General features: G+C 45.9%; 3 protein-coding genes across 10 annotated transcripts in view; 2 read left to right on the top strand and 1 right to left on the bottom strand.

The window, feature by feature from the left end:
* Positions 1-1,053, top strand: part of nmi (N-myc (and STAT) interactor) — a 37,682-nt gene extending 36,629 nt beyond the window's left edge. For all 3 annotated transcript variants that reach the window (XM_048534291.2, XM_059647479.1, XM_048534290.2), the window contains exon 10: positions 350-1,053. In XM_048534291.2, coding sequence (XP_048390248.1) covers positions 350-547 — 198 coding nt within the window. In that variant the 3' untranslated portion in view covers positions 548-1,053. The remainder of the gene's footprint in view (positions 1-349) is intronic.
* Positions 1-8,375, bottom strand: part of parp14rs3 (poly(ADP-ribose) polymerase family member 14-related sequence 3) — a 132,927-nt gene extending 124,552 nt beyond the window's left edge. Inside the window, exon 1 of the mRNA XM_048534287.2 lies at positions 8,000-8,375. The gene's annotated coding sequence lies outside the window, so the exon portion shown is untranslated. The remainder of the gene's footprint in view (positions 1-7,999) is intronic.
* On the top strand, positions 7,713-24,338 carry LOC125454279 (RNA-binding protein 43-like). 6 transcript variants are annotated; one of them, XM_059647477.1, is made up of 4 exons: positions 7,713-7,831; positions 11,253-11,465; positions 18,545-18,633; positions 22,421-24,338. In XM_059647477.1, exons 2-4 carry the CDS (start codon positions 11,273-11,275, stop codon positions 23,543-23,545), a joined length of 1,407 nt encoding a protein of 468 aa, XP_059503460.1. In that variant the 5' UTR covers positions 7,713-7,831; positions 11,253-11,272; the 3' UTR covers positions 23,546-24,338. The 6 variants fall into 6 exon arrangements, with proteins under 6 accessions (XP_059503460.1, XP_059503461.1, XP_059503456.1 ...); XM_059647478.1 differs by having other exon boundaries at positions 7,830-7,946; XM_059647473.1 differs by lacking the exon at positions 7,713-7,831 and adding an exon at positions 8,216-8,436 and having other exon boundaries at positions 22,421-24,336.
* Positions 24,339-27,571: the final 3,233 nt, after the last annotated feature.

The following is a 27,571-nucleotide window of genomic DNA, read 5'->3' as shown; positions in this document are numbered from 1 at the left end:
GAGAGTTTTGGACTGCCTCAAGCTTAGGAGGGCAAAATGTGAGAGACTAGCGGACAGATAACAAATGCATGAGTTATGGTTTCAGCAGCCGATGAGCTAGCAGAAGGTTAAGGTCACGCAGCGTTGTTACAGAGTTGAAGAGAAGCATTCTTAATAATGCCACGATTATGTGGTCAAAAGCGCATCTTGCTATAGAATTAGTCAGACGTGGGGACTTGCTAGTACATTTCTGTACAACGTTGCAGGATTCAGTCAGAACTTATTAACATTACAATGCCCAGCGTGTTATCCCAATACTTTTAAAGAACTCATTGCAGTGACAAACTTCATCCTTCCAATTTTCTTTCAGACATTTAATGGAATTTGCAAGCGAACTGTGATGATATCAGATATCAAGGATGATTTGGAAGAAGAAGAATTACAGGACAAGCTTGAAATCCATTTCCAGAAACCAAGCAACCATGGTGGTGAAGTTGAGAATATAAAGTATGTTCCAAAAAATCAATATCTAACAGCATACTTTGAAGAAGACGTGAAAACAACATAGTCTTTTGGTTTTCAGTCCCTGAACTGTATGTTCTTTTAAAGGCCACTCTGATCTTTCTATCTGTTGAAATAGATTATTTTTGTGACTTGTGGCCAGACGTTTTATCCATGCTCCAATAATAGCTTTGATTATTGTCATCGCAATTTTATCTTATGTATGTATAATTAATTTAATCACTGCACTGAGATATTTTGCATTCTGTATTAAAGCATTCTGGTTGTGCTTTTACCTGTCATGTGCAAGGGGTAATCTCTGATGAAGGGTCTAGGCCCGAAACGTCAGCATTTGTGCTCCTGAGATGCTGCTTGGCCTGCTGTGTTCATCCAGCCTCACATTTTATTATCTTGGAATCTCCAGCATCTGCAGTTCCCATTATCTCTCATGTGCAAGGGGTAATATGGTTTTTCATACTCATTCTCCTTTACATTAGCAAGAATATATAATTTGCAAAATGCCATGAGAAAATCATGGTGCATAAAATTAATGGGCAAATAAAGAAATGAAAAAATATTGTTTCTGTGTGTCTTTACACTGGAGAATAAACTTAGCCAGAGATTTTTTTTCAAAAGTGAAACCAAAATAATTAGAAATATTTAAAACAAAATTTTGAACAATACCTTGTGTTTTTTTTGTTCTGAAATCTTATGCGAATGGTAATTAGTTGGGGAGGAAAGTTGTAGCCGTGATACAGTCTCCTTGTTTGACAGGGAGGCTATTTAACAGGCCACTCATTAATGTAGCATTGTCAGCTGATCATGAATAAGGCATCCCCAGTTACTAAACTAAATGTATTTTCCATGCACATTGTCGATAAGAAAATAGAAAAGGCTGAGTTTTAATTACAATGTTGGCAGTGATGATGTGGAGGTTGGACTTGGGTGGACAAGTTCAGAAGTCACATGACACCAAGTTACAGACCAACAGGTTTATTTGAAATCACAGGCTTTCGAAATGCTGCTCCTTCATAAGGTGGAGGGAACTTCACAAGCACAGTGCATACAGGTGAAGAGATAATGGTAAGAAAATTCCAGGTAATAGTGTAAGTGGACTGTTGACAGGCTAAATAATCTTCACAGGTGATCAAAAGTGTTAATGGTGTGAGTAAAGTGTCAACAGCTGAATAGCAAGTAAAGGGAATGAGTATGAACTGATTAATTGACACCCCACTCTCAATTGCACATATCTGTTGATACATCTTAATTACCTGGAATTTTCTTGCTATTATCACTCTGTCAATATATTCTGTGCTTATGCGCATCCCCGCACTTCACCTGACGAAGGAGCAGTGGTCACAAAGCTTGTGATTTCAAATAAATCTGTTGGACTATAACCAGGCATAATGTTGGGAATAACACACTGATGACAAATCCAGGGCAAAAATGATGTCTGGCATATTTCATGTTCATAAGCAGCTTAGAATATATTGATTTAAATGTTTGAGTGTAGGAAAATGGGAAGAAAGAACAAAACTTGCAATCATAAAGTGCTTCTCATGACAATTGGACATCATAAAACACAGCTGATGAAGTACCTCTGAAATGTAGTCACTGTAAAATATAGAAAACATGACAGCCAACATGTTCACAGTAAATTCCTAAAAGCAATGCAATAGTGACCGGATAATCTGTTTTCAACAATATTGATTGAGGGATTAAGTATTGGCCATGGCATTGGGAAAATCCCCAGTTCTTTGAAATAAATCTTTTTCATCTTTTACACTCGAACAGGCACATGGTACCTTTGCATGTTAAACATTTCATCTGACAAACAGCATCTCTGATACTGTAACACTCTCTGTGTGGCACTGAAGTGTCAGCTTGACGCTAGTGTTTTAAGTCTTGGGTTAGAACTTGAACCTGGAATCTGATAAATCCAGATGTGAGTGTGATCAACACCACTATCAGCACATTTTCCTTCACTCCCTCTGTCTGCATTTCACAGGGAGTGGTCCTTATGGAACATTTTAGTTTGTTCGTCGACCACCAACACCAGCCTCCCCTCCTACAGCATCTTCCCAAGTAACTGCAGAAGATGCAACACCTGCCCCTTCATCTCCTCCTTGCTCACTCTCCTAGGGCCTAAACAGTCTTTCCAATCTGCTCCAATGCATTCACTGCACCCAAGGTAGCCCACTCTGGAGAAACCAAACACGCACTGGGTGACCACTTTTCAGAACATGTCCTCGTGCAAGTAGAACCTCGACCTTCCTGTAGCCGATCATTTTAACACAGCATCTTGCTCACATGCCGACTTGTCAGTTCTCGGCATGCTGCAATGCTCCAGTGAATCACAGCCTACACTGGAGGAACAACATCTCATCTTCGGATAGGCACTTCACAACCTTCTGGACTTGATGTTGAGTTCAACACCTACCATTTCTTCTCTTCCCTTTAGCTCTCCTTGTTGCATTCTCTGTTACTATGTCCTCTCTCTTCTCCCCCAACTCTAGCGGGACTGTTTGTTCTTTTAGTGTGGCAGTTAGGCACATCATTGTTCTGTCATTCTCATATTCTGTTCACTTAATCTGCACTATCAAGAGCCTTTCTCTCCCAGCACTCCTGTAATCCATAACTGCTGCCCCCTCCACACTTCATATAAGAAACAAAACAAAGAAACCTACAGCACAGAAACAGGCCCTTCAGCCCTCCAAGCCTGCGCCGATCAAGATCCTCTGTCTAACCTGTCATCTATTTTCTAACGGTCTGTGTCCATTTGCTCCCTGCCCATCCATGTACCTGCCCAAATATATCTTAAAAGACAACGTGTCTGCGTCTACCACCGCCGCTAGCAACGCATTCCAGGCACCCACCACCCTCTGCGTAAGGAACTTTCCACGCATATCTCCCTTAAACTTTCCTCCTCTCACTTTGAACTCATGACCCCTAGTAATTGAGTCCTCCACTCGGGGAAAAAGCTTTTTGCTATCCACCCTGTCTATACCCCTCATGATTTTGTAGACCTCAGTCAGGTCCCTCCTCAATCTCCGTCTTTCTAATGAAAATAATCCTAATCTACTCAACCTCTCTTCATAGCTAGCACCCTCCATACCAGGCAACATCCTGGTGAACCTCCTCTGCACCCTCTCCTAAGCTCTGATGAAGACTCATCTAAACTTGAAACATTAACTTGCTCTCTCTCCATAGATGCTGCCTGATCCACTGTGATCTCCAGCATCTTTTGTTTTCAGTGATCACTGAATCATTTATCAGGAAAAGGGCTTTCACTCTGCAATGTTCTTCCACGTTCACAAACTATTTTGGTTGATCTGTTATCTAACTCCAAATAAACCCCCTTGCCCATGCCCCTTACAAGATTTTGTCAGCAAAAATCTATTGAGAATATAAGAAATAGGAGAAGATATAGGCCTTTCAGCCTCTCAAGATTTCCCTGCCATTCTATCAGATCATAGCTGATCTGTGCTAGATCTCAACTCCTGCATATTTCAAAAATTTATTTACCTCTGATTACTTTTAGTGATCTAGTCTCCATAACTGTCTGTGTTAGCGAATTCCAGACATTTGCTAACCTTGGAAAGATGAAATTCTTCTACAACTCAGTTTTAAATGAATGTCTCCTTATTTTGTAAATTTATCCCCAATTTCCTCAAAGTGGAATTACAGTTTTAAAATCAATAATTGCTCTGGCATCAATTGCTTTTTATTGTTTCTGTCGCCCTTTGTGTGAAGAAATGCTTCTTGGTGTCATTCCTGAAAGGACTAACTCTAATTCTTAAACTATTCTCCTTTGTCCCTGGCTTGCTAACTAGTAGAAATGGTTTAAATCTATCTGCCATATCTGTCCATCTTAATATCATGAAGACTTTGACTGAATCACACCTTCGCCAAGGAATACGTTGACAATTTGTTCAATGTCTCCTTGCAACTTGCTGTGTCCATGAAATCATTCTGATAAACGAATACTACACTTCCTCCAAGGCCAACGCTTCCTTATGAAGATAAAGTCCAATCAAATCCTCCAAGTGTGGTCTAACCAGAGCTTTCTACTTGGCAATCAAACTGATAGTAAGCTTAACCAATATTTAATCATCCCTGAAGATGTGAAATTACAAAGATCTGGCTAATCAATTACATGTTATTTGGCAACACTCTTTGTTAACATTGCAGGCAATGGTTCATGTTTAGTGCATTGATAACTAATAGCAAATATGTCTTTTTAGTTGTTAGTGCCAAATGAGAGGCCCTTTTCTTTATGAATGTAAATCCATAAAACCATGTCAAAGCACCATTTATTTCATTGTAAATAACAAACAACTTGAACATTTGGGCATGGGTCTTTTGGCAGAGTCACAGAATCATACATAGAAACAGGCCCTTCCACAATGTCAGTGCCAACCAACAAACACCATATCACACTAATCCAATTTACCTGCATTTGGTCCACAGCCCACTTTGCCCTGGTATGGTACGTGCACATCCAGATGCTTCTTAAATGTTGTGAGAGTACCTGCCTCCAATATGTTCTCAGACAGCTCATTTCATATTTCTATCATACTCTGGGTGAATTTTTTTTCCTCAGATCCACTCTAAACTACTTACTCCTCATTTTAAACATGCCCTCTGGCTCAGATATGCCTATCATGGAGAAAGGATTTTCATGATGTACTGTGTCTGTGATAAGTTTGTATATCTCAATCTGACCATGGGCCCAAGCTATGCCTGCCTCTCTGTAGGTACATGGAACAGTCCCTCTTCCGCACCTACACTGGTCCTAAACCCCACTATTCCTCCATTACATTGATGACTGTATCAGCGCCGCCTCATGCTGCCAAGAGGAGCTTGAACAGTTCATCCACTTCACCAATACCTTCCACCCCAACCTCAAGTTCACCTGGACCATCTCCAACACATCCCTCACCTTCCTGGACCTCTCTGTCTCTATCTCAGGCAACTACCTAGAAACCGAAGTCCATTTCAAGGCCACTGACTCCCACAGCTACCTAGAATACAGCTCCTCCCATCCACCTTCCTGCAAAAATTCCATCCCCTATTTCCAATTCCTTCGCCTCTGCTGCATCTGCTCCCAGAATGAGGCATTCCATTCCCGCACATCCCAGATGTCCTCGTTCTTCAAGGACCGCAACTTCCCCCCGCGGTGGTCAAGAATGCCCTTGACCGTGTCTCCCGCACCTCATCCCTCACACTCCGTCCCCGCAATAACAATGAAAAGAGAACCCCGCATACCACCCCACCAACCTCCAGTTCCAACGCATCATCTTCCGACACTTCTGCCATCTACAATCCAACCCCACCACTAAAGACATTTTACCATGCCCACCCTTTTCTGCCTTACGGAGAAACCACTCTCTGGGACTCCCTTGTCTGCTTCACACTCCCCGCCAACCTCACCACACCCAGCACTTTCCACTGCAACCGTAGGAAGTGCTACACTTGCCCCCACACCTCCTCCCTCACCCCCATCCCAGGCCCCAAGATGACTTTCCACATCAAGCAGATGTTCACCTGCACATCCGCCAATGTGGTATACTGCATCCACTGTACACGTTGTGGCTTCCTTTACATTGGGGAAACCAAGCAGAGGCTGGGGGACTGCTTTGCAGAACACCTATGCTCGGTTCGCAATAAACAAATGCACCTCCCAGTCGCGAACTATTTTAACTCCCCCTCCCATTCCTTAGACAACATGTTCATCCTCGGCCTCCTGCAGTGCCATAATTTCACAAGCTTCAAAATCTCTCCCTCCCCCACTGCATCCCAAAACCAGCCCAGCTCGTCCCTGCCTCCCTCACCTGTTCTTCCTCTCACCTATCCCCTACTCCCACCTCAAGCCGCGCCTCCATTTCCTACACCTCATCCCGCCCCCTTGACCTGTTCCCTCCCTACCTCCCCACCTATACTCCCCTCTCCACCTATCTTCTCCTCTATCCATCTTCGGTCCAACTGCCCCTCTCTCCCCATTTATTTCCGAATCCTCTCCCCATCCGCTTTTCTGATGAAAGGTCTAGGCCCGAAATGTCAGCTTTCCTGCGCCTAAGATGCTGCTTGGCCTGCTGTGTTCACCCAGCTCCACACTTTGTTATCTCATTCTCTCCAGCATCTTCAGTTCCCATTATCTCTAATTCATACTTAGTCTCCCCTACTCCAGGGAAAACAAACCCAGCCTTCAAATATGAGGTAGGTCTCGCCTCATAACTGAGACTTTCCATTCCAGGCAACATCCTGGTGAATCTCCTCTACACCATCTGTACAATTACATGCTTCCAAATGTGCAGTGATCAGAATTGCACACACTATTCCTCCTGTGGCATAACCAATGCTCTAACAAGGTTTAAACAAGAGTTCCCTGTGTCTATATTCTACAACCTGGCAAATGTAAGCAAGCATTCCATATGCCTTTTTCACTATCCTATGTGCCTGTACTGACACCTTACAGGATCTATGGACTTGTACTCTGGCGTATGTATAACTGGGCTAGAAGGTTCAGATGAGTCCCATTTGCCCTGGAGGTCACAATAGGTCCAAAATGGTTCATTTGCTCATGAGACGGGAGCATTGCTGGTTACATCAGCATTTATTGTTTTTCCCTATTTCCCCTTGAGAAGATGGAGGTGAACTGTCTTGAAATGCTGCAGTCAAAAAGAGAATAGGTACACAGAGCAATGCTTTGAAGGCAGTACCAGGATTTTGATCTTGTGACAGTGAAGGAACGACAATGTAACAGGTCAGGATGGTGTATGACTTGGAGGGAAACTTGCAGGGGGGTGGTGTTCCCATGTGTCTGCAGCCCTTGACCTTCTGGGAGATACAGGTTTCACATCCAGCAGGTGCTGTTGAAGCAACTTTGGTGAATTGCTGTCGTGCATTGTGTAGATGGTAACACTCTGCATCGATGATAAAGGGGTTGTGTGCTGAAAGGGGTAGACAGGGTGCTTATTAAATGGGCTGCTTTGTCCTGGATGGCTTTGAACATTTTGAATATTGCTGGTTCTGCAAAGATCCAGGCAAGTAGAATGTATTCCCTTACACTCCTGGTAAGTGGCTTGCCTACTGTGGACAGGTTTTGGTGTGACCCATACCAACCTAGTTTTGAGTCCCACGGCTACTCATTCACATCTGCCAATCTGACAATGCCTAAATTGTGCAATTCACTACCATAGAGAGCACGACATTAGTCACAGGCGACAAGGGTTATGGGCAGTGGGCAAGAAAGTGGAGCTGAGATGAGATGAGATCAACCAAGAGTGTTACATAGTGGAGCAGGCTCGAGCGGCTGAATCTCCTTTTCCAGCTCCACTGGAAGAACGGGGTGAGACATTTAAAACTTAAGAGTACAAACTGAACACAATTAAACACTAAACGGCAACAGCAAAGTATACCTGGAACCTGAAATGAAAACAGAAAATGCTGCAAACACTCATCAGGTCAGACACAGAGAAATAATTAACGTTTCAGGTCATGGAGGCCCTTTCATTACCTCGGGGGGGGTGGAATTAGAGACGTGATCTTGTTTGAGTAAGGCATCGGTTGGACAAGGAGGGTCTCTGACAGGGGTAAGATCTAGTCAATTTCTTCGGCAGGAATTTGTTGGCAGTGTTACTGCAATACTGGCGAACACTGGCGTCCTTCTCTTTCGCAGTCCTCACTGCTTCCTGTAATTAAAAAAACTGCACGGTTGCTTGTCCCAGCCTGCACGGCGCTGCTTCCCTTCAACGCAGCAATGAAGAAGGTTGAAGCAGCGACTGTAATGTGACTGAGTTGCAGTGGGATTCTGCTGATAGCTCGGGGAACTGCTTGCATTTGTAAGCGAGGGCGGTGCGTAGAAGGTAGTGTCTGTGTGCAGGTCCGGGACAGACGGCGACCATCCAGGTTCAACGGAGCCAAATGCAGAACCTTTAAAACAAAAACACTGAAGTAAATGGATTTTAGTCGGATGTAAAACTCCTTTGCAATTTTCGGATAGATTCTACGTTGTTTACGCGGCGACTTTATGGAAACAATTTGAGTTTTCAGTTGCACCGTCGATTTTTGATTTTGGTTTCGGTTTTGTTTCTTCACTGTACTTTGGCCCAGTGGCAAAAAAATAAATATTACATATTCTAATCGGGACCTCGGCCCATCACCGTGGTGCTGTCTCTTTTCAACAGCTGCTACCCGATTAGTCCATTCTGTGAGGCTTTTCTTCGGGAAAATTTCAACTGTTGATCCGAAACTGGGAAATTAACATTTTAAGTGCCGAGCTTCACGCTCCTGTTAACTGTCGGTCTAAAGTTATGGGTTCAAGTCCGACTCGAGAGACAGGAACACAAAAAAAAGAGACTTACACTATATGGAGATGTCATTATTTTTGAATGAACTGTGAAACCAAGGCCCCACCTAGTCTCATATGAATGTTAAAGATCTCAGTACATGATTTTAAAACGTGTGCATCGTACTTATCCCTGGTGTTCTTGCCAACATCAATCCCTCAATTAATGTCATTAAGAAAAAGATTGTCAGATCATCATGAAATTGCTGCTTGCAGGAGCTTGCTTTTTAGAAACTGGTTGCTGTGCAACTCACACTGTGACAATATTTAGTTTTCAAATGTAATGAATGGGCAGTGAAATGCTTTGAAACGTCCACTGATTATGGCAGATGTGCTGCTTGGCCTGCTGTGTTCATCCAGCTCCACACTTTTTGTTATCTTGGATTCTCCAGCATCTGCAGTTCCCATTATCTCTGCTGTATAAATGCAACATTTTTGAAAAAAGACAGAATGTGACCATATGAGCAACGCTTGTAGAGGAGTGGCACAAACGTACTGGCCTCCTTGATGCTATAACCTTCTACTGAACCTATTGTTAAGTAATATTTTATTAGGTTCCCTCAAACAGTGACTATATTACTCTTTAGAGAAGGGAGACATGACATGAGGTGCTAAAGATTTTGTTTTAATTAGTGATTTTCTTTCTCCATTATTATCTTTCATTCAAGACAGTAGTCAAATATGGATATGCAGGAACTATTTAAGTAACAATTGGATGATATGGTGGGGAATTTGAGTGTCATTGTAAATGATTTTGTGGTAATTGTATATGTGTATGCTGAAATATTCCCTTAATATCACTTACCGCATTTGCATCAACAAATCCTTTATTGTAATTTGCCAACCTACTGTATTCAATGTTGTCCTCATAGTTGTCCATACTTAATTTTAAAAAAAAATAGTCCTGGACCCACTTGTCTTTCCCTTGAATTAAGTATAAAATTCAATCTTGTTATGTTTGACCTAGGGGCACCTTCACTGTGAGGTTGTTAATTAACTATATCTCATTGCATAAACCAGGCCGAGTATAATCTGCTCAATGGTCAGCTCCAGAATGTGCTGCTCCAAAAAGAAACTATCCTGAAAACAATTCTTCACCTCATCACCTAGGTTAACTTTGCCCACCTGACTTTTCAAATTTTATTCAGCTGGAATGGCAATGATAATTTGCATTGATGTAGTTTGCTTAGTGTAGCAAATTACTTCAATCTACACAAAACAAATTGGGCTTATAGGTAAGAAGAATTAAGAGGGACTTTTTAGAACTGGCAAGGCATTGTCAAAGAGATAACTGGACATTCTGTCTTGACCAGTGTTGGACTTGAGGTTTCAATGTCATATGTTGATTAGATGATGGAAGAATTTGAAGTTACACATGATGGTTTTAAAAGCCTGTGCATTGGGGAACTGGGAGGCAATAGAGTTTGGAAATGATCAGGTGAGTGGGTTTTTGTGACTTGGAGACAGGAAGGGCTGCAGATGCTGGAAGCCAGAGTCAATAGATGTGAAGCTGGAAAAGCACAGCATCTGAGGAGCAGGAAAGTCAACATTTTGTGCCAAAACCCTTTGCCAGGACTGGGTTTGTGTGGCTGGTTGTCCAGTATGAATCAAAATGTGGAGGTGATGGTGTTGATCTGAGTGAGCAAAGTTAGAAGTCATACTACACCAGGTTATAGTCCAACAGGTTTCCCCTGATGAAGGAGCAGTGCCCCGAAAGCTTGTGATTCAAATAAACCCATTGGACTACAACCTTGTGTCATGTGACTTCAGACACTACGAATCAGGGTAGTTTCAGAGCATTCACTATTAAGCAGAACATTGGAAAAGCCTGAAGCTGAAAAGATGTGAATTTCTGAGTCACTGGAAATGTAATATTTGGGGAATGGAGTGTTGTGGGAATTGGTGGTATTTATTTGTGTAGAACTAGACAGTCAATGATATGAGATTCCAAATTCACCTTGAAGTTGGTCAGGAATGTGGTTGTGCATTATCACCGTGAGCAACCTTGAACAAACTTTGTGATCGGGGCTTAGGGTGTGCCTTGTCTGCTTGTGGTTTACTAGAATGTCTTCAAAATTGATCTGACTTATCCATACCTTACTGCCCAACATAAGAGCCAAGAAAATCACTTCAGTATGACCAGGATATTTAAGAAATTTGTTCATGTTTCTGAAGAATATTGTAGTGTAAACCATACAGGCACAAAGTATCTATTTAAATCGTGGGTCAGAAGTATCTAACAGTTATCTCTCCCGTAGTCAGATTTATTCTCGGTTCTGACTACCACAAAACCTTAATGAATGGTGTGTTTAAATGAAAAGTATAGGTGAGATTGCAACAGATGTTAATTTGTTGGAGGCAAACCCCGAAATGACCAGATTTACACATTATATTGAATTACAGGTTTCTTGTTTCTTTGCAGTGCCCAGAGCTCTTGAGGGAATGGAATCAAACCTGGGAGAGAGGACCATTGCTGTATCAGGCTTTCCTGAAGACGTTCTTCCCATAAATGTGATGATTGACAAACTCACCATTCATTTTTTGAGGCCAAAGAATGGTGGTGGAGAGGTGGAATTTGTCTCCTATCCTACCAGTGATCCTGGTATTGCTTATATCGTCTTTGAAAAGGAGGAAGGTATGTTTCCAAAACCGTGAGTCAAGGAAAATCTTACACACCTCCAAGACACGGATTAGTTATTCATGGTGCTGCCGACAAAAGTCAAAGTAAATTTCCCTCACAGTGCATAATTGATGTTGTAAGCTTAGGTATATAATGTATTTGTGGATAAAAGGATGATTTGCTCTTTCCTTGAATGTATCGAATGGTTTATTTTGTTTACAGTTTTTTTTTCCCTTGGGATTAGGGGCATCGCTAGTTAAGCAGCATATATTACCCATCCCTAATTGCCCAGAGAGCAGTTAAGAGGCAACCACATTCCTGTGGGGCTGGGGTCACATGTAGGCCAAACCAACTAAGGATGGCAATTTCCACCGCCATGTACTCCCCCGCCCCCCCGTCTCCTCCCCTCCCCCGCCCCCCCGTCTCCTCCCCTCCCCCGCCCCCCCGTCTCCTCCCCTCCCCCGCCCCCCCGTCTCCTCCCCTCCCCCGCCCCCCCGTCTCCTCCCCTCCCCCGCCCCCCCGTCTCCTCCCCTCCCCCGCCCCCCCGTCTCCTCCCCTCCCCCGCCCCCCCGTCTCCTCCCCTCCCCCGCCCCCCCGTCTCCTCCCCTCCCCCGCCCCCCCGTCTCCTCCCCTCCCCCGCCCCCCCGTCTCCTCCCCTCCCCCGCCCCCCCGTCTCCTCCCCTCCCCCGCCCCCCCGTCTCCTCCCCTCCCCCGCCCCCCCGTCTCCTCCCCTCCCCCGCCCCCCCGTCTCCTCCCCTCCCCCGCCCCCCCGTCTCCTCCCCTCCCCCGCCCCCCCGTCTCCTCCCCTCCCCCGCCCCCCCGTCTCCTCCCCTCCCCCGCCCCCCCGTCTCCTCCCCTCCCCCGCCCCCCCGTCTCCTCCCCTCCCCCGCCCCCCCGTCTCCTCCCCTCCCCCGCCCCCCCGTCTCCTCCCCTCCCCCGCCCCCCCGTCTCCTCCCCTCCCCCGCCCCCCCGTCTCCTCCCCTCCCCCGCCCCCCCGTCTCCTCCCCTCCCCCGCCCCCCCGTCTCCTCCCCTCCCCCGCCCCCCCGTCTCCTCCCCTCCCCCGCCCCCCCGTCTCCTCCCCTCCCCCGCCCCCCCGTCTCCTCCCCTCCCCCGCCCCCCCGTCTCCTCCCCTCCCCCGCCCCCCCGTCTCCTCCCCTCCCCCGCCCCCCCGTCTCCTCCCCTCCCCCGCCCCCCCGTCTCCTCCCCTCCCCCGCCCCCCCGTCTCCTCCCCTCCCCCGCCCCCCCGTCTCCTCCCCTCCCCCGCCCCCCCGTCTCCTCCCCTCCCCCGCCCCCCCGTCTCCTCCCCTCCCCCGCCCCCCCGTCTCCTCCCCTCCCCCGCCCCCCCGTCTCCTCCCCTCCCCCGCCCCCCCGTCTCCTCCCCTCCCCCGCCCCCCCGTCTCCTCCCCTCCCCCGCCCCCCCGTCTCCTCCCCTCCCCCGCCCCCCCGTCTCCTCCCCTCCCCCGCCCCCCCGTCTCCTCCCCTCCCCCGCCCCCCCGTCTCCTCCCCTCCCCCGCCCCCCCGTCTCCTCCCCTCCGCCGTCCCCCCCGTCTCCTCCCCTCCCCCGTCCCCCCCGTCTCCTCCCCTCCCCCGTCCCCCCCGTCTCCTCCCCTCCCCCGTCCCCCCCGTCTCCTCCCCTCCCCCGTCCCCCCCGTCTCCTCCCCTCCCCCGTCCCCCCCGTCTCCTCCCCTCCCCCGCCCCCCCGTCTCCTCCCCTCCCCCGCCCCCCCCGTCTCCTCCCCTCCCCCGCCCCCCCCGTCTCCTCCCCTCCCCCGCCCCCCCGTCTCCTCTCCTCCCCTCCCCCGCCCCCCCCGTCTCCTCTCCTCCCCTCCCCCGCCCCCCCCGTCTCCTCTCCTCCCCTCCCCCGCCCCCCCCGTCTCCTCTCCTCCCCCGCCCCCCCGTCTCCTCCCCTCCCCCGCCCCCCCGTCTCCTCCCCTCCCCCGCCCCCCCGTCTCCTCCCCTCCCCCGTCCCCCCCGTCTCCTCCCCTCCCCCGTCCCCCCCGTCTCCTCCGTCTCCTCCCCTCCCCCGTCCCCCCCGTCTCCTCCCCTCCCCCGCCCCCCCGTCTCCTCCCCTCCCCCGCCCCCCCGTCTCCTCCCCTCCCCCGCCCCCCCCGTCTCCTCCCCTCCCCCGCCCCCCCCGTCTCCTCTCCTCCCCTCCCCCGCCCCCCCCGTCTCCTCCCCTCCCCCGCCCCCCCCGTCTCCTCTCCTCCCCTCCCCCGCCCCCCCCGTCTCCTCTCCTCCCCCGCCCCCCCGTCTCCTCCCCTCCCCCCCCCCGTCTCCTCTCCTCCCCTCCCCCGCCCCCCCCCGTCTCCTCCCCTCCCCCGCCCCCCCCCGTCTCCTCCCCCCCCCCCACCCAGCAGTTGATGTCCTGACCTTCCTCGGAAGGTGCATGAAGGTGGAACGGGACCTAACTGACATCATGGACCTCTTTGGAACCTGGACAAATAAGAGGCAGGTCAAGGTGACGCTGAGGATGGGCGCAGACGGGAATGTCGTACACTCACCGTCCAGCTTCGCGATCGGCGGGAGCAAGGGTTACCTGACCAACGCAGGGCAACCTAAAGTCTGCCATGCCTGTGGTAGGTCAGGTCACGTGGCGGCCGACTGCAAAGCCACCATGTGCAGGAACTGCAGGGAGGAGGGACACCTTGCATAGGATTGCCCACAAGAAAAAAGCTGCAACCTTTGCAGGGAAGTGGGCCACCTCTATAGGGCATGCCCACAGCGGGGCACCACCTACGCCCAGGCCGCCGGCAGGGGCAATGCGGGGCCAGCCCCCCCGGAGGAGAGGAAGGCACCAGGGCCCTGCAAGGACCCCACTAATGAGCAGGAGGGCCAGGTTATGCAGGAGGGCCCAGCCCCGCAGGGTGGGCCCGATGCCAGCACAGCGCCCCTCCAGACTCCGCTACACCCCGTCCCCGACAACCCGGAGTCAACGGAGGCGGTGACAGGCAACCCAGGGGACTGGACAACGGTCCGGAAAGCGAAGAGGAAGGTGCGTTGACGGGCCCAGGAACCGCAACTATCAGGTGGGAAGAGGCAGCTACAGGGGGGCTATAAGAGCTCCTCTGACGAGGGAGATTCGGAGAGGGCCCGCCCGAAGCAAAAGCTAAAGATCTCAAGGGAGAAGGAAAGCAGCACCCTGCTTCCAGGTGACGGGAGGCGTCCTGAGGCTCACTCCGACACCCGGTTCGCGTGCTGCTGGGGCCCTGGAGGGCCCCCGGAACTTCCAGGCGGGAAGGAGGAAACAGCGCGTCCCCAGCCTCACCCAGAGCCGGACTCTCCTGCCTTCGTACCCCCGACAGGGGAATGCCACCCAGAGGGCAGCACGGACGGTTTCCTGAGCCCGGACAGCATCCAGCAGTTAGCCCGGGCAATGGGCATGAAGGGACAGATGGAGGGGCTGGATCTTAGACTTGGGGAGGGTACTGCGGTCACTGCCCACAATGGGGGTACGAGTTGCGAGCATTAATGTGCACAGCGTCAAGTCCACCGCAAGATGTGTATCCACGTTGGCCTACCTACCACCATCAAGACGGACCTCCTGTTTCTGCAGGAGTGCGGGATACCGCACCTCAGCAGGTACGGGAAATGGTCCGGCACTTGGACCTGTGGGCCTTCAATCTGGTCGGGGGGTAACGACTGTTGCTCCTTGGGTTTAGCTGTTCTGCTGCGGGGGCGCGACTTCACCATCTCTCAAGTTCAGGAGGTGGTGGGGAGGGGGCGCCTCCTAGTGGCTGATGTTACCTACAGGAACGCTCTCCTGAGGCTGATCAACATGTTCGCCCCAGCGTTACGGAATGAGCGGTTGGCCATCCTGCAGCGGCTTCCACCCCTGCTGGCTACGTCCAGGCCGGTCATCCTAGGCGGAGACTTCCACTGCATCATCGACGCAGATGGAAGATCCAGCGTGGGGACGGCGGGTAGGGGGAGTCAACTGGATATCACGTCCAGATTCCTGATGAGCACGGTGAAGGACGCCAAGCTGCTCGACATCTTCAGCACCCCTGCAGACGGAGCGCAGTGGAGGTACACCTGGTCGCGGCCAGACGGGTCTATCCGCTCAAGGATAGACTTCCTGTTTGTGTTACGGGTGTTCTCGGTCAGAGAGAGCTTTCTATTTATCTGGTTAGGTTTCCTTGGGTAGGGGATGGTAGATTGGCTCCAAATCAATGTGTTTGTTGATGGAATTCCGGTTGGAATGCCATGCTTCTAGGAATTCTCGTGCATGTCTCTGTTTGGCTTGTCCTAGGATGGATGTGTTGTCCCAATCAAAGTGGTATCCTTCCTCATCTGTACGTAAGGATACGAGTGATAGTGGGTCATGTCGTTTTGTGGCTAGTTGATGTTCATGTATCCTGGTGGCTAGCTTTCTGCCAGTTTGTCCAATGTAGCGTTTGTCACAGTTCTTGCAAGGCATTTTGTAGATGACGTTTGTTTTGTTTGTTGTCTGTATAGGGTCTTTTAAGTTCATTAGCTACTGTTTTAGTGTGTTTGTGGGCTTGTGGGCTACCCTGATGCCTTTCTGAGCCCGTTTTATCTGTTTGTTTGGGTTTATTGCTGAGGAATCGGCCCATGGTACCCTATGAACACAGTCCGCCGATTCCTCGGCAATAAATCCAAACAAACAGACAAAACGGGCTCAGAAACCATAACAACTCTCCCCTACATCAAAGACATTTCCGAAATGACTGCCAGACTACTCGGACCCCTTGGCATCAGGGTAGCCCACAAACCCACCAACACACTAAAACAGCAGCTAATGAACTTAAAAGACCCTATACAGACAACAAACAAAACGAACGTCATCTACAAAATGCCTTGCAAGAACTGTGACAAACACTACATTGGACAAACCGGCAGAAAGCTAGCCACCAGGATACATGAACATCAACTAGCCACAAAACGACATGACCCACTATCACTTGTATCCTTACATACAGATGAGGAAGGACAACACATCCATCCTAGGACAAGCCAGAGACATGCACGAGAATTCCTAGAGGCATGGCATTCCAACCGGAACTCCGTCAACAAACACATTGATTTGGAGCAAATCTACCATCCTCTGAGAACAAGAACAGGAAATGACATCACCAACGCAGGAAATGACATCACCAACCCAAGGAAACCTAAACAGATAAATAGAAAGCGGGACATAATACCAGCGCTTTGTCGGAGGCTCACTGATGATGTTACCTAGAATGGTGACGAAATGTCTGAAAACTAACCTTCCAGCTCAGTGAGCAAACTCAAATCCAGAACCTCGACCTGAGCTACAAATCTTTTCAAAACTCACTAGGTGTCAGGAATGCTGGATAACTAGAGAAATTGAAGCTTTGGTCAAGAAGGGGGCCTATATAAAGTATGGATGGCTGGGGTCGAATAAATTCCTACATGGGTGTAGGGGCTGTAGGAGTGTACTTGAGAGAGCTCAGGAGGGCAAAAAGGGGACATGAGATAGCGTTGGCAAGTAGAGTTAAAGAGTGTACCAAGAGGCGCTTTAAATAAATTTAGGGCAAAAGACTAATTAGGGCCCCTTTAAGGATCAACGTAGCTGTCAATGTGTGGAAAGACAGGGGACCGGTGAGATACGACACAAATATTTTGGGTCTGTATTTAATGTGGAGAAGTAAATGGATGTTAGGAACTTTGGGGAATAAATAGTGATGTATCGAAAAAAGTTCGCATTACAGAAGGGGAGGTGTTGGAGATCTTTAAACGTATAAAGGTAGATAAATCCCCTGGACCTGATCAGGTGTTTGCAAGAACTTGGCGCAAAGCAAGAGAAGAGACTGTTAGACTGTTGTTGAGATATTTGTATCATCAACAGCCATGGGTGAGGTGCTGGAGGACTGGAGGTCAGCTAATATTAAGCCATTATTTAAGAATGGTTGTAAGGAAAGACCAGTGAGCTCGATATCAGTGTTGGGTAAGTTGCTGGAGGGGATTTTGAGGGACAGGATTTACATGTATTTGGAAAGGCAGGGACTGGTTAGGGATAGTCAACGTGACTTTGCGTGTGAGAAATCATGTCTCTTTAATTTGATTGAGTTTTTTGAAGAGGCGACAAAGAAGATTGATGAAGACAGAGTGGTAGATGTCGTCTATATGGACTTCAGCAAAGTGTTTGACAGGGTTCCTTAAGGTATACTGATTTGTAAGGTTCGATCACATGAGATCCAGGGGTAAAGAATTAGCTTAAAGAAGACAGAGGGACTGGTTGCTTTTCAGACTGGAGGCCTCTAAGCAGTGGTGTGCCAAAAAAAAAATCAGTCCTTGAAATGGAATTGTAGGTAGACAGGATAGTGAAGCAGATATTTAGTATGCTTGCCTTTACTGCTCAGAAAATTGAGTGTATGAGTTGGGATGTGATATTGCAGTTGTACAGGATGTTGGTGAGGCCACTTTTGCAGTACTGTGCACAGTTCTGCCCACGCTGCTATGGGAAGAATATTAAATTGGAAAGGGTGCAGGAAGGATTTGCAAGGATGTTGCTGGGATTGGAGGGCTTGAGCTATAAGTAGAGGCTGAATAGGCTGTGACTTTTTTCCCTGGAGCATTGGAATCTGAGAGGTGACCTTACAGAAGCTTTATAAAATAATCAGGGGCATGGACAGGATGAAAAACCAAGGTCTCTTTCCTAGAGTGGGGGAGTCCAAAACTAGAGGACATGGGTGTAAGTTGACAGCGGAAAGATTTTAAAAAAGAACTCGAAGGGTAACTTGTTCACGCAGAGTGTGGCCCATGTGTGGAATGAACTGCTAGTGGAAGTGGTGGAGGCTGATACAATTACAACATTTAAAAGGCATCTGGATGGGTATATGAATAGGAAGGGTTTAGAGGGATATGGGCCAAATGCTGGCAAGTGGGACTAGATCAGATTGGGATGTCTAGATATTGCAGATGAGTTGGACTGAAGGCTTGTTTCCGTGCTGTCTGACTCAATATTAATGTAGCTTAAAACTGAACCCTAGCTCCCTCTTTACTTCCTTGGCCAAAGCTTTCCCTATATTCTTGTGATATTATTGAAATAATGTTGTGATCTTCCAAAGTCTGTTTTTCAATGACCAAAAATGCAAACTTTTGTTTTCAAGTTGTGAACAGTGTGCTAGGAAAGAAGGAGCAAGTGCTAGAAGACAAACAACTCCCAAAGAAATACCCATTGCAAGTTTCACAGAGTTATGTAAGTGTGCACAGCTATGTGTGCTCCCTAAGACACCTTGGCTCCTGGTTCTTCCAACTCCTCAAGTTAGATTCTCATCCTTGAATTCAAATCCCTCCATGACCTTGGCTTCCTGTTTTTAACAGGCACCCATTCTATAATGTTCTTACAGCTTTGTGTTACCAGCTCTGACATTTTGTGCATTTCATCCTCCTTTTGCTACCTATTACCATTATCTAATGTTATGTGGCTTTGTGTTTTGTGTACCACAACCTCTGAAATAATGCGTACGTTTTTGGCAGGCTGTAGGAGAGGAATTTAAAATTTAAAAAAATTGTTATGACATGATTTAAGTATGACTCCCAGCCAGTCTTTCAGGATGAAGTTGTAATGTTCATTTCTGTTCTGCCTCTAGTCTCCGTCCTTCTGACCTTCAAAAGCAGATAGTCCTAAAAATGTATCCTTTCTACAGGTATCACGCTATGCCCAAAGATCCTGAAAGACCCACTAGTACAAATATAAAGAGATTGTTAATCAGAATAACAATTGGGGCTAAGCAAGTTGCAGACCAAAATTGCGAATCGCATAGAAACCTATAAAATTCTAAAAAAACTGAACAGGATAAATACATGCAAGATTTTCCCAATGTCTAGGGATCCAGAATCAGGCATCACAGTCTAAAGGTGTGGGTTAGGCTATTCAGAGCTGAAATGAGAAGTTTCTTCACCCAGAGAGTGGTGAGACCGTGGAATTGTCTGCCGCAGAAAGTAGATTAAATGTTTTCAAGAAGTTACGTACAGTTCTGGAACTGTAGGGATCAAAGGGTATGTGGAGAGAACTGGAATCAGGAACTGAATTAGAGGATCAGCCATGACCATGATGAATGGCAGAGGAGGCTTTAAGGGCTGAATGGCCTCCTCCCACTCCATTTTCTGTTTATCCGTGTCTCAATTTTGGGAGTGTCTGGCATGTGAAGCTTTGTAACTTGAGATATGTTACGAGCTGATAAATTGAGAAAAGTTATAACAGGTTGATCAGGTTTTGGTCCATTTTCCCCATGACCATTCTCAAAATCGTCTCTGTCGACATTCAAGCTATCTGCAGCAGCATACTGAACTCCTGAACTTTTCAGGATTTGTGATCAGACAAGAATTAACAGGATTTTAAAATCACAGAGCAGAGTTCAAAAATAATTCTAATTTTATAATGGAGAGAATACAGTAAAGTCCTGTATTTGTATCGCCATTGCAAATTTGCTTGTCTTTGTTAAATAATCCGTACTCCATTTAACCCATAATGGGTCCAGTTGCTTGCCTCTCCCTAGCTTTTGGGGGGTAGGGGGAAGAAGAAAATTCGGAGAAATTCTGAGAGAGAGGAAGCTTTGTTAAGCAAAGGTATTAGGGAATATTGAGGAAGTCATGAGACAGGTTGGTGAGGGTCAAGCAGTGGATATGGTGTACATGGACTTCAGCAAGGCATTTGATAAGGTTCCCCACGGCAGGCTCATTCATAAAGTCAGGAGGTATGGGATACGGGGTGATTTGACTGTCTGGATTCAGAATTGGTTGGCAGGAGGCAGAGAGTGGTTGTAGATAGTGAGTATTCTGCCTAGAGGTCAGTGCTGAGTGGTGTCCCGTAGGGCTCTGTTCTTGGGCCTCTGCTCTTTGTAGTTTTTATAAATGACTTGGATGAGGAGGTTGAGGGGTGGGCTAGTATGTTTGCTGATGACACAAAGGTTGGAGGTGCCGTAGATAGTATCGAGGGCTATTTCAGGCTTCAGCGAGACATTGACAGAATGCAGAGATGGGCTGAGAAGTGGCAGATGGAGTTCAACCTGGATAAATGCAAAGTGATGCATCTTGGAAGGTCAAACTTAAATGCTGAATATAGCATTAAAGGCAGGATTGTCGGCAGTGTGGTGGAACAGCGGGATCTTGGTGTTCAAGTGCATAGCTCCCTCAAAGTTGCCACCCAAGTGGATAAGGTTGTTAAGAAAGCATATGGTGTTTTGGCTTTCATTAACAGGGGGATCGAGTTTAAGAGCTGCGAGGTTATGCTGCGGCTCTACAAGGCCCTGGTGAGACCACACTTGGAATATTGTGTCCAGTTCTGGTCGCCCTATTATAGGAAAGATGTGGAGGCTTTGGAGAGGTTGCAAAGGAGGTTTACCAGGATGCTGCCTGGACTGGAGGGCTTGTCTTACGAGGAGAGGTTGACTGAGCTCGGACTTTTCTCTCTGGAGAGAAGGAGGAAGAGAAGTGACCTGATCGAGGTGTACAAGGTAATTAGAGGCATGGATAGAGTCGATAGCCAGAGACTTTTCCCCAGGGCAGGATTGACTGCCACGAGGGGTCATAGTTTTAAGGTGTTAGGAGGAAAGTATAGAGGAGACGTCAGAGGGAGGTTCTTCACCCAGAGAGTTGTGAGCGCATGGAATAGTTTGCCAGTGGTAGTCGTGGAAGCAGAGTCATTAGTGACATTTAAGCGACTGCTGGACATGCACATGGACAGCAGTGAATTGAGGGGAATGTAGGATAGGTTATTTTATTTTTGGATTAGGATTATTCCACGGCACAACATCGTGGGCCGAAGGGACTGTACTGTGCAGTTCTTCTCTATGTTCTAATATAGGGCAAAGGCAGATATGTGGAGTTAGGCCACAGATTAGCCATGTTCTCATTGAATGGTGTAACAGACTGAACATGCTGAATGGCCCACTCCTGTTCCTATGTTACTAATATGTCTACAAAGATCAAAATGTGTCGAAATGAATGTAAAGTACTAAGATTTGGAAGATGACCACGACATGCTGTCCTGCATTTCCCGAGTAGAAAGTGTTACCCAGCAAATGTCAGGACTTTATAGACAAACGTCTGGTACAGCTGATCCAAGCCAATTCTTGTGATGTCTGAATCACTTCATCGGTTTTTCTTGCCCCTTTTTATTTAAAATGACACTGCTGTTCAGAGTCTTTACATTGCTCAGATAAAACCTTAACTGTGACCCACATTTCCTTTTATCATTGGAATGATAAACAAGTCTGGTGCATTCTGAGTTTCAAAATTTCCAATTCTATCAGCAGAAAGGATAAAAGAACATACAGATTATGTAATTGAAATTGTAACTGTAATGTATAAATCAGAGTTAAAAATAATAAAAAACAGTTTGGAATGATCAAGGAAGTCTTATTGTACACCTATAAATTAGAACAAATGTCTATAATGTCACTACACTGTTTAAAGGTGAAAATATATGCTACATTTAAATACCTGGTTGTCCTATTTATGATCCTGGCCCAGATTTTCTGATGGCTAGATGGTTGTTTTTGAAGTGTAGATGGCAGCCGTGCATGAGGACCCACAGAATCACCATTAAAGCAGACCTGAAAGGAAATTAAAATTCTGTCAAAGAATTCCCGTCTGCCTAAAACTCTCTGAAAGCCTCCATTTAAGTCAGCGAATTTGGTGAGTTCTACTGCAGTCAAGTGAAGGTTACTCTGGAAAAGTTAGTGTAATAAATGTTTAGTCTAACTCCTGATTAACTATTCAACTTAATCCCCAACATACCTCTCAGACCCCCAAATCAACTCCTGCAAACTCTGTAACCTGCATACCCTTCCCTAACAGCCCACCATCAGCAGATTCAACCCTGTTCCCAGCCCTCCCTCATTCTATCACGTGCAGGTGTATTTTCTTATACACATGCACACATTACAGATGGACACACACACACACACACACACACACACACACACACACACCAACCATCATAAATACAAATGACAGATCAAATGTTTTGCTTTTCACAGATTTTTACCGATGTCTCAGTTGATTTGGACTTGTCAATATTTGGTGAGACAACCAACCTAATAAGAGAGCTTGAAAGCAGGAATAAAAGCTTGCAGTTTTCAGCATGCCCTGATGGAAGATTCCATGTTGCGGGTTCCTTCTCAGCAATGAAGGATTTGAGGAAAGATGTTCAGAGAAGAATAAATGACTTTCAAATATTTCCTCTCCCGAGTTCAGTTTCAAAATCTGCAGTAAATACCTCTGAAAGAAAGCTCACAAGGTGTGCGTCTGAGGGTGAAACCAAGCAGCAAAAGCCTGCAGCTAAACTGAATGACAGAGCCAACGATGTCTTGTGTCCTAATGTACTTGAGAATGAAACTACAGTTGTTCTGGATGCTGATATTTTTGCATACATTAATGCGTTTTACGAAGATCATTGGAAGATTATGCTTTGTAAACATAATGTAAAAGTGGAGGTGGTAAATCTTGATGGAATAACTGTTCTCCAGCTGGCAAAAGCTAGTGACCAGTGTGAACAATCGCAACTGATGATGGCTAAATTTGCAATGGAGAGTTTAGTGAGTCAAATGCAGCAGACGTTGCTCAGTGAGAAAATTAGATTAGATGGAGGCAGTGGGCCAGAAAAAATGCTGGAGGCCTGCAGGCAAACTATGCAAAGCTTCCCTCAGGTTTTAGTTTGCATTACTGATGAGTACGTATCCCTCATAGGCAAATCTCACCATTGCAGTCAGTTCAAGAAAGAAGTGAATGAGAAAGTGAAGGCCATGCAGTCAAAGCCCAGTCTGGTGTTCAGTGGGCATTTGAGTATTCCAAGTGCATCTGGGCACCCACATCATTTTGGGGCGGATTTAGATTCAAGAGCTGCGCATGGAAAGTATGTTTCTAATACTGGTGCGAGCAGCCTAAATCAGAACTGTGATTCTGATCAACGTACGAGTAGCCATGCTGATTGTTCAAAAACTGGTTATCGAAACTTTGATACTAATGGGAAGTTGGGAAGTTTTCATTGTGGTGGAGGTGCATTACACAGTGGACCATCTCCTTTGCCAGCATCATTCAGTATGGCCTCAAGCACCAAACAGCATGGCAAGTTGGAAAACGCTTCAAAGATCTCCAAGCAATAGGCTCAATCATTTTTATGATTGAATAATGTTTTTTTTGTTCCTTCTGTGTGGTGTAGTCTTTATTCAGTAACTGCAAGAAAATGGGTTAGTAATTTATTTATAACTGGTACTGAATGGCCTGTGTGTACCCAGGTGCTATCTCCAGGTGCAAAGTATGGCCCTAACTAGAACGGGTGCTGATGATATCAAGTGTAACAAAAGCTGTGCTGGTCGTGGAAGGCCGATTAATCATCTGCAGAGTTGTGCAATATCTGTATAAATGAACTGTTAACCAGGTTTTAATGCAGTTACCATCTCTGATATTTTCAAATACATACTATGTGTAAAATAGGTTTCACTATAGAGCTCAGAAAGGATGCATTGTGATTCAATGAACTGGGCACTGATTTGTTTGTGATCTTAAATTGAAATTCCAGGAGTGTGAATTGTTTTTGCAATCTGCACTTTAGAAATGTGTTGTACATGCTGCTGATTATTTATGATCTCAGAAAGCTTGCTAATCATCTTGCTGTTTTTTGAATGTTTGACTTTTGTTTGGCATTTTGTACATGTCAAAACCCATAAACAGCAGCTAAACAGTTCTTCTGATTAAGAAATTATTTTGAGGTTTAAATTTACACATTAAAACCAGTGACAATACATTGTTGGGTCTCTTGTATGGGATATAGTGGTGTGCCTGCTTTGTGCTAAGTACTGTATTTTCAGAGAGGAAAAGATTTTTATTTCTATAAATGCATTAAATTATTTCTTGTAATATTCTCTGCACATACTATAACCATATTCTTAAAAACCCTGAAAATCAAAAATCAATGTACAATAAACCATGCAGTAAGATGCCTCAAAAGTGCTTCACATACGTGTTTTCAAATAAATTTTGATGCAAGACCACACTAGGCAGATGACCAAAAGCTCGGCTAAGAAAGCCAAGGAGCATCTTAAAAGAGGAAATCACAATAGAGGGATGGCATGTTTCAAAGATGGAATTACTCAGGATCCTGACAGCTGAAGTAATAGAACATCAGGAAGTAAAAACATACATTGCTGGAAAAGCTCAGCAGGTCTGACAGCATCTGCGAAGGAAAAACATCAGAGTTAACATTTCACATCTGGTGATCCTTCCTCAGCATGAGTAGAACATCAGGAATGTTCTATTGGAGGAGTGGTGAGATCTTGTAGTGTTGCAGATTGGAGGAGACTACAGAGATCAGGAAGGTGAAACTACTGTGAGGACTTGAAAGCAAGGGTGAGATTTTCAAAGCTGGAGTGTTGGTTGCTGGTTGAACAGGTAGGTCTGTGAAAGAAGGGTGATGAGTAATGGGGGTTGGGGAGGCACTTGGTCATCCAAGTTTTGAATAACCTGAAGTTTTAAGTGTGTTGAGTTTTGGATGCTAAAGCTGCAAACTAGTTCAGCCTTGGACAGTTTCCAGGAGAAATGGAGTCAACAGTTGGAAAGCAGCATGTGAAATGGGAATTCAGAACAATGGGGTTGGTCTTCTCAATATGTAAGTGGAATAAATTTCTGTTTGCCTTACCCACCAAAAAAAAGTAAACAATCTTGATGACTTTGAGATAGTTACTTAACCTGGCTACTATGGTGAGGTAAAACTCAATCCTACTGCACCATTCAGTATATCTGTCATTGATCCTTTATCTCAATGCCATATTCTTACTTTCTCCTATTCCCTTTGATGCCTTTAGTGTCTTAAAAAATGTCTCTTTCTTGAATATATTCAGTGGTTTGGCCTCTACAGCCTGCTGTGGTTGAGACTTCCACAGATTCACTATATCTTGAGTGAGGAAATCTTTCCTCATCTTTTATCTTGAACGAACTACTCCATATCCTCAGATTATTACACCTGGTTCTATATTGCACAGCCAGGTAAAACATTCTCCCTGCGTCTAGTTTGTCCAGCCCTATTAGAATATTCTACATTCAACCAGATCCCCTTCATCGTACAAAACTCTATTCAATACAGGCCTAGTTCAATCACTCTGCCTTCGTCGGACAGTACTGCTAGCGTCGGTATTGGTCTGGTGAATGTCTATACGGTGTATTTTTTTAAAGGTGGGGAGACCAAAGCTGCGTATAAACCCAGGTTGGGTACCACTATACGAAGACATCCCCCTTCTGCACTCATCCTTTTGCAATGAAGGTCAATATACCATTTTCACTTTCCTTATTGCTTGCTGCAACTACCTGTTTCCTTACGTTGAATATGAGGACACCCAGGTCCTGCTGTGCATCCACATTCCCAATTTATCCATATTTAATTAAAGCGCTGTCTTCCAGTTCTGCATACCGCAGCGTATAACTTCATGTTAACCATGTTGTACTGCATCGGCTCTGCATTTGTTCACTTGCTCAACTTGTCAGAATCATTTTGAATCCTCATTACATTGTATTCACAACTCTCAGTCATACCCAGTTTTTGTGTTTCAGCAAACTTGCAAATGTTGCATTTCAGTCCCTCATGCAAGTCATTTTTATATATGTCATGAATAGCTGGGGCCTAAGCACTGAACCTTGCAGCATCTCCCTTGTCATGTCTGCCATTCAGAAACTCATGATATGCTTTTCATTCTGAATTTATAATTTTCTGGAAATACACAGCACACTCATGGCATTATAGTAAAAGTAGGTAAACGTGATGAAAGATACTGAAAAAAATTATAGTAAGATGCTCGCCTCTCACCAATGCTGGTTGTTTGTCAGAAATCTTGCAAACTCAACAATTCAAATACCATCAATTGAAAATGTTCCTATAATTTCAGCAGTGCTGCTGTTACCAATATCTAGGCAGTGATTCAAGGAACAGCCAATGACAAATACATTCATTCAAATTCCGTACAAACTGATAATTATCAGACTGTCCTTTTTGTTGCTGTGCCTCTGCTTCAACATGTAACTTGTAGTTAATGAGCCTAGGAAACCATAAGTTAGAATATATGGGAAAACCTGAGAGGCAAATGGGGCAGATATGTGTTAAATAAAGTTAAACATAAACTGAATATGAAGGGCTACATTGAGCATACAACCTTGTAAGCTGGAGGCTAGATGCCATTATAACATTGTTCAGGTAGGAGCCTGAGTTAAGAAGGGAAATAATTAAAATGGTATACTTCTTAATGCAACAAATAAACAGAGGGTTTCAGAGATGTGATACATGGATACTTAAAAGCTGACTAATAGGTTTATAAAGCCCTCGAAACTACAAATCAGATTTTGGGCGTCAGGTGTAGAGGTAGGAATACAGATGCTACAAAATACATGATAAGCCTGTTTCAACTCTGGAACATTTACCACATTAGGCAATGCCCTTCTTTGTTTGTAGCCCAGACAAAACGTACTCATTTATTAGCTTGCACATGACCTTCTGTAACTGTGTTGCCGGTTGTGTTGGAATTGTTGGTCCATTCGCTCGGAAATACTTATCTACTACTCTAGATAGATTACTCTACCTTATTCAAAAGCCCAATAAATTTGTATTTGAACTATATCTAGGGTGTGTCACCTCGTGTGATTTTTTTTCCCCCCAGGAGTGAGGTATTAGAATAAATGCACCCAGGTAGCTGACGGGAATGTGTTTGGATGGATAATTTAGAGAACTCCATCAGTGCTGGATTAAACTTTACATAAATTATAACTGTTTAAATAAGACAGCTACTTTGGAATAAATACACATAATTAATGGAATCTGATTAATAAATGTATGAGTCAGTTTGCTGAGTTTTGAAAATGTTGACAGAAATAGATTGCCGATTTTACTGAAAGCTTACTGGTACTCTGCTCCACTGGTTAAAAGGGCCCACAACATTGCTGATTGGCTATGCCGAAAGATGGTAATAGACCAAATGATTTAATTACCTTTCTAAGCTTACTGGACAGCTGAGTGAGAAAGCTAGTGAGACTGGGCACTTGGGGTGTAGTGGTAGTGCTCCTACCTCTGAGCCAGCAGGCCTAGGTTCAAATCCCACCTACTCCAGATGTGTGCCATAACATACCTGAACAGGTTGATTAAAATGATC

Source organism: Stegostoma tigrinum, chromosome 7 (assembly GCF_030684315.1).
Source record: "Stegostoma tigrinum isolate sSteTig4 chromosome 7, sSteTig4.hap1, whole genome shotgun sequence".
In the NCBI taxonomy this organism is placed as follows: Eukaryota; Metazoa; Chordata; class Chondrichthyes; order Orectolobiformes; family Stegostomatidae; genus Stegostoma; species Stegostoma tigrinum.
The sequence above is the reverse complement of the archived record's forward strand: the minus strand, read 5'-3'. Positions and strand labels throughout refer to the sequence as shown.

What these genes read in the sequence shown, in the direction of transcription:
- LOC125454279 (XM_059647473.1), top strand. An exon ending in CGTCTTTGAAAAGGAGGAAG is followed by an intron (nt 11,466 to 18,544) that starts GTATGTTTCCAA and finishes TTTGTTTTCAAG; the next exon opens with TTGTGAACAGTGTGCTAGGA. An exon ending in TGCAAGTTTCACAGAGTTAT is followed by an intron (nt 18,634 to 22,420) that starts GTAAGTGTGCAC and finishes TGCTTTTCACAG; the next exon opens with ATTTTTACCGATGTCTCAGT.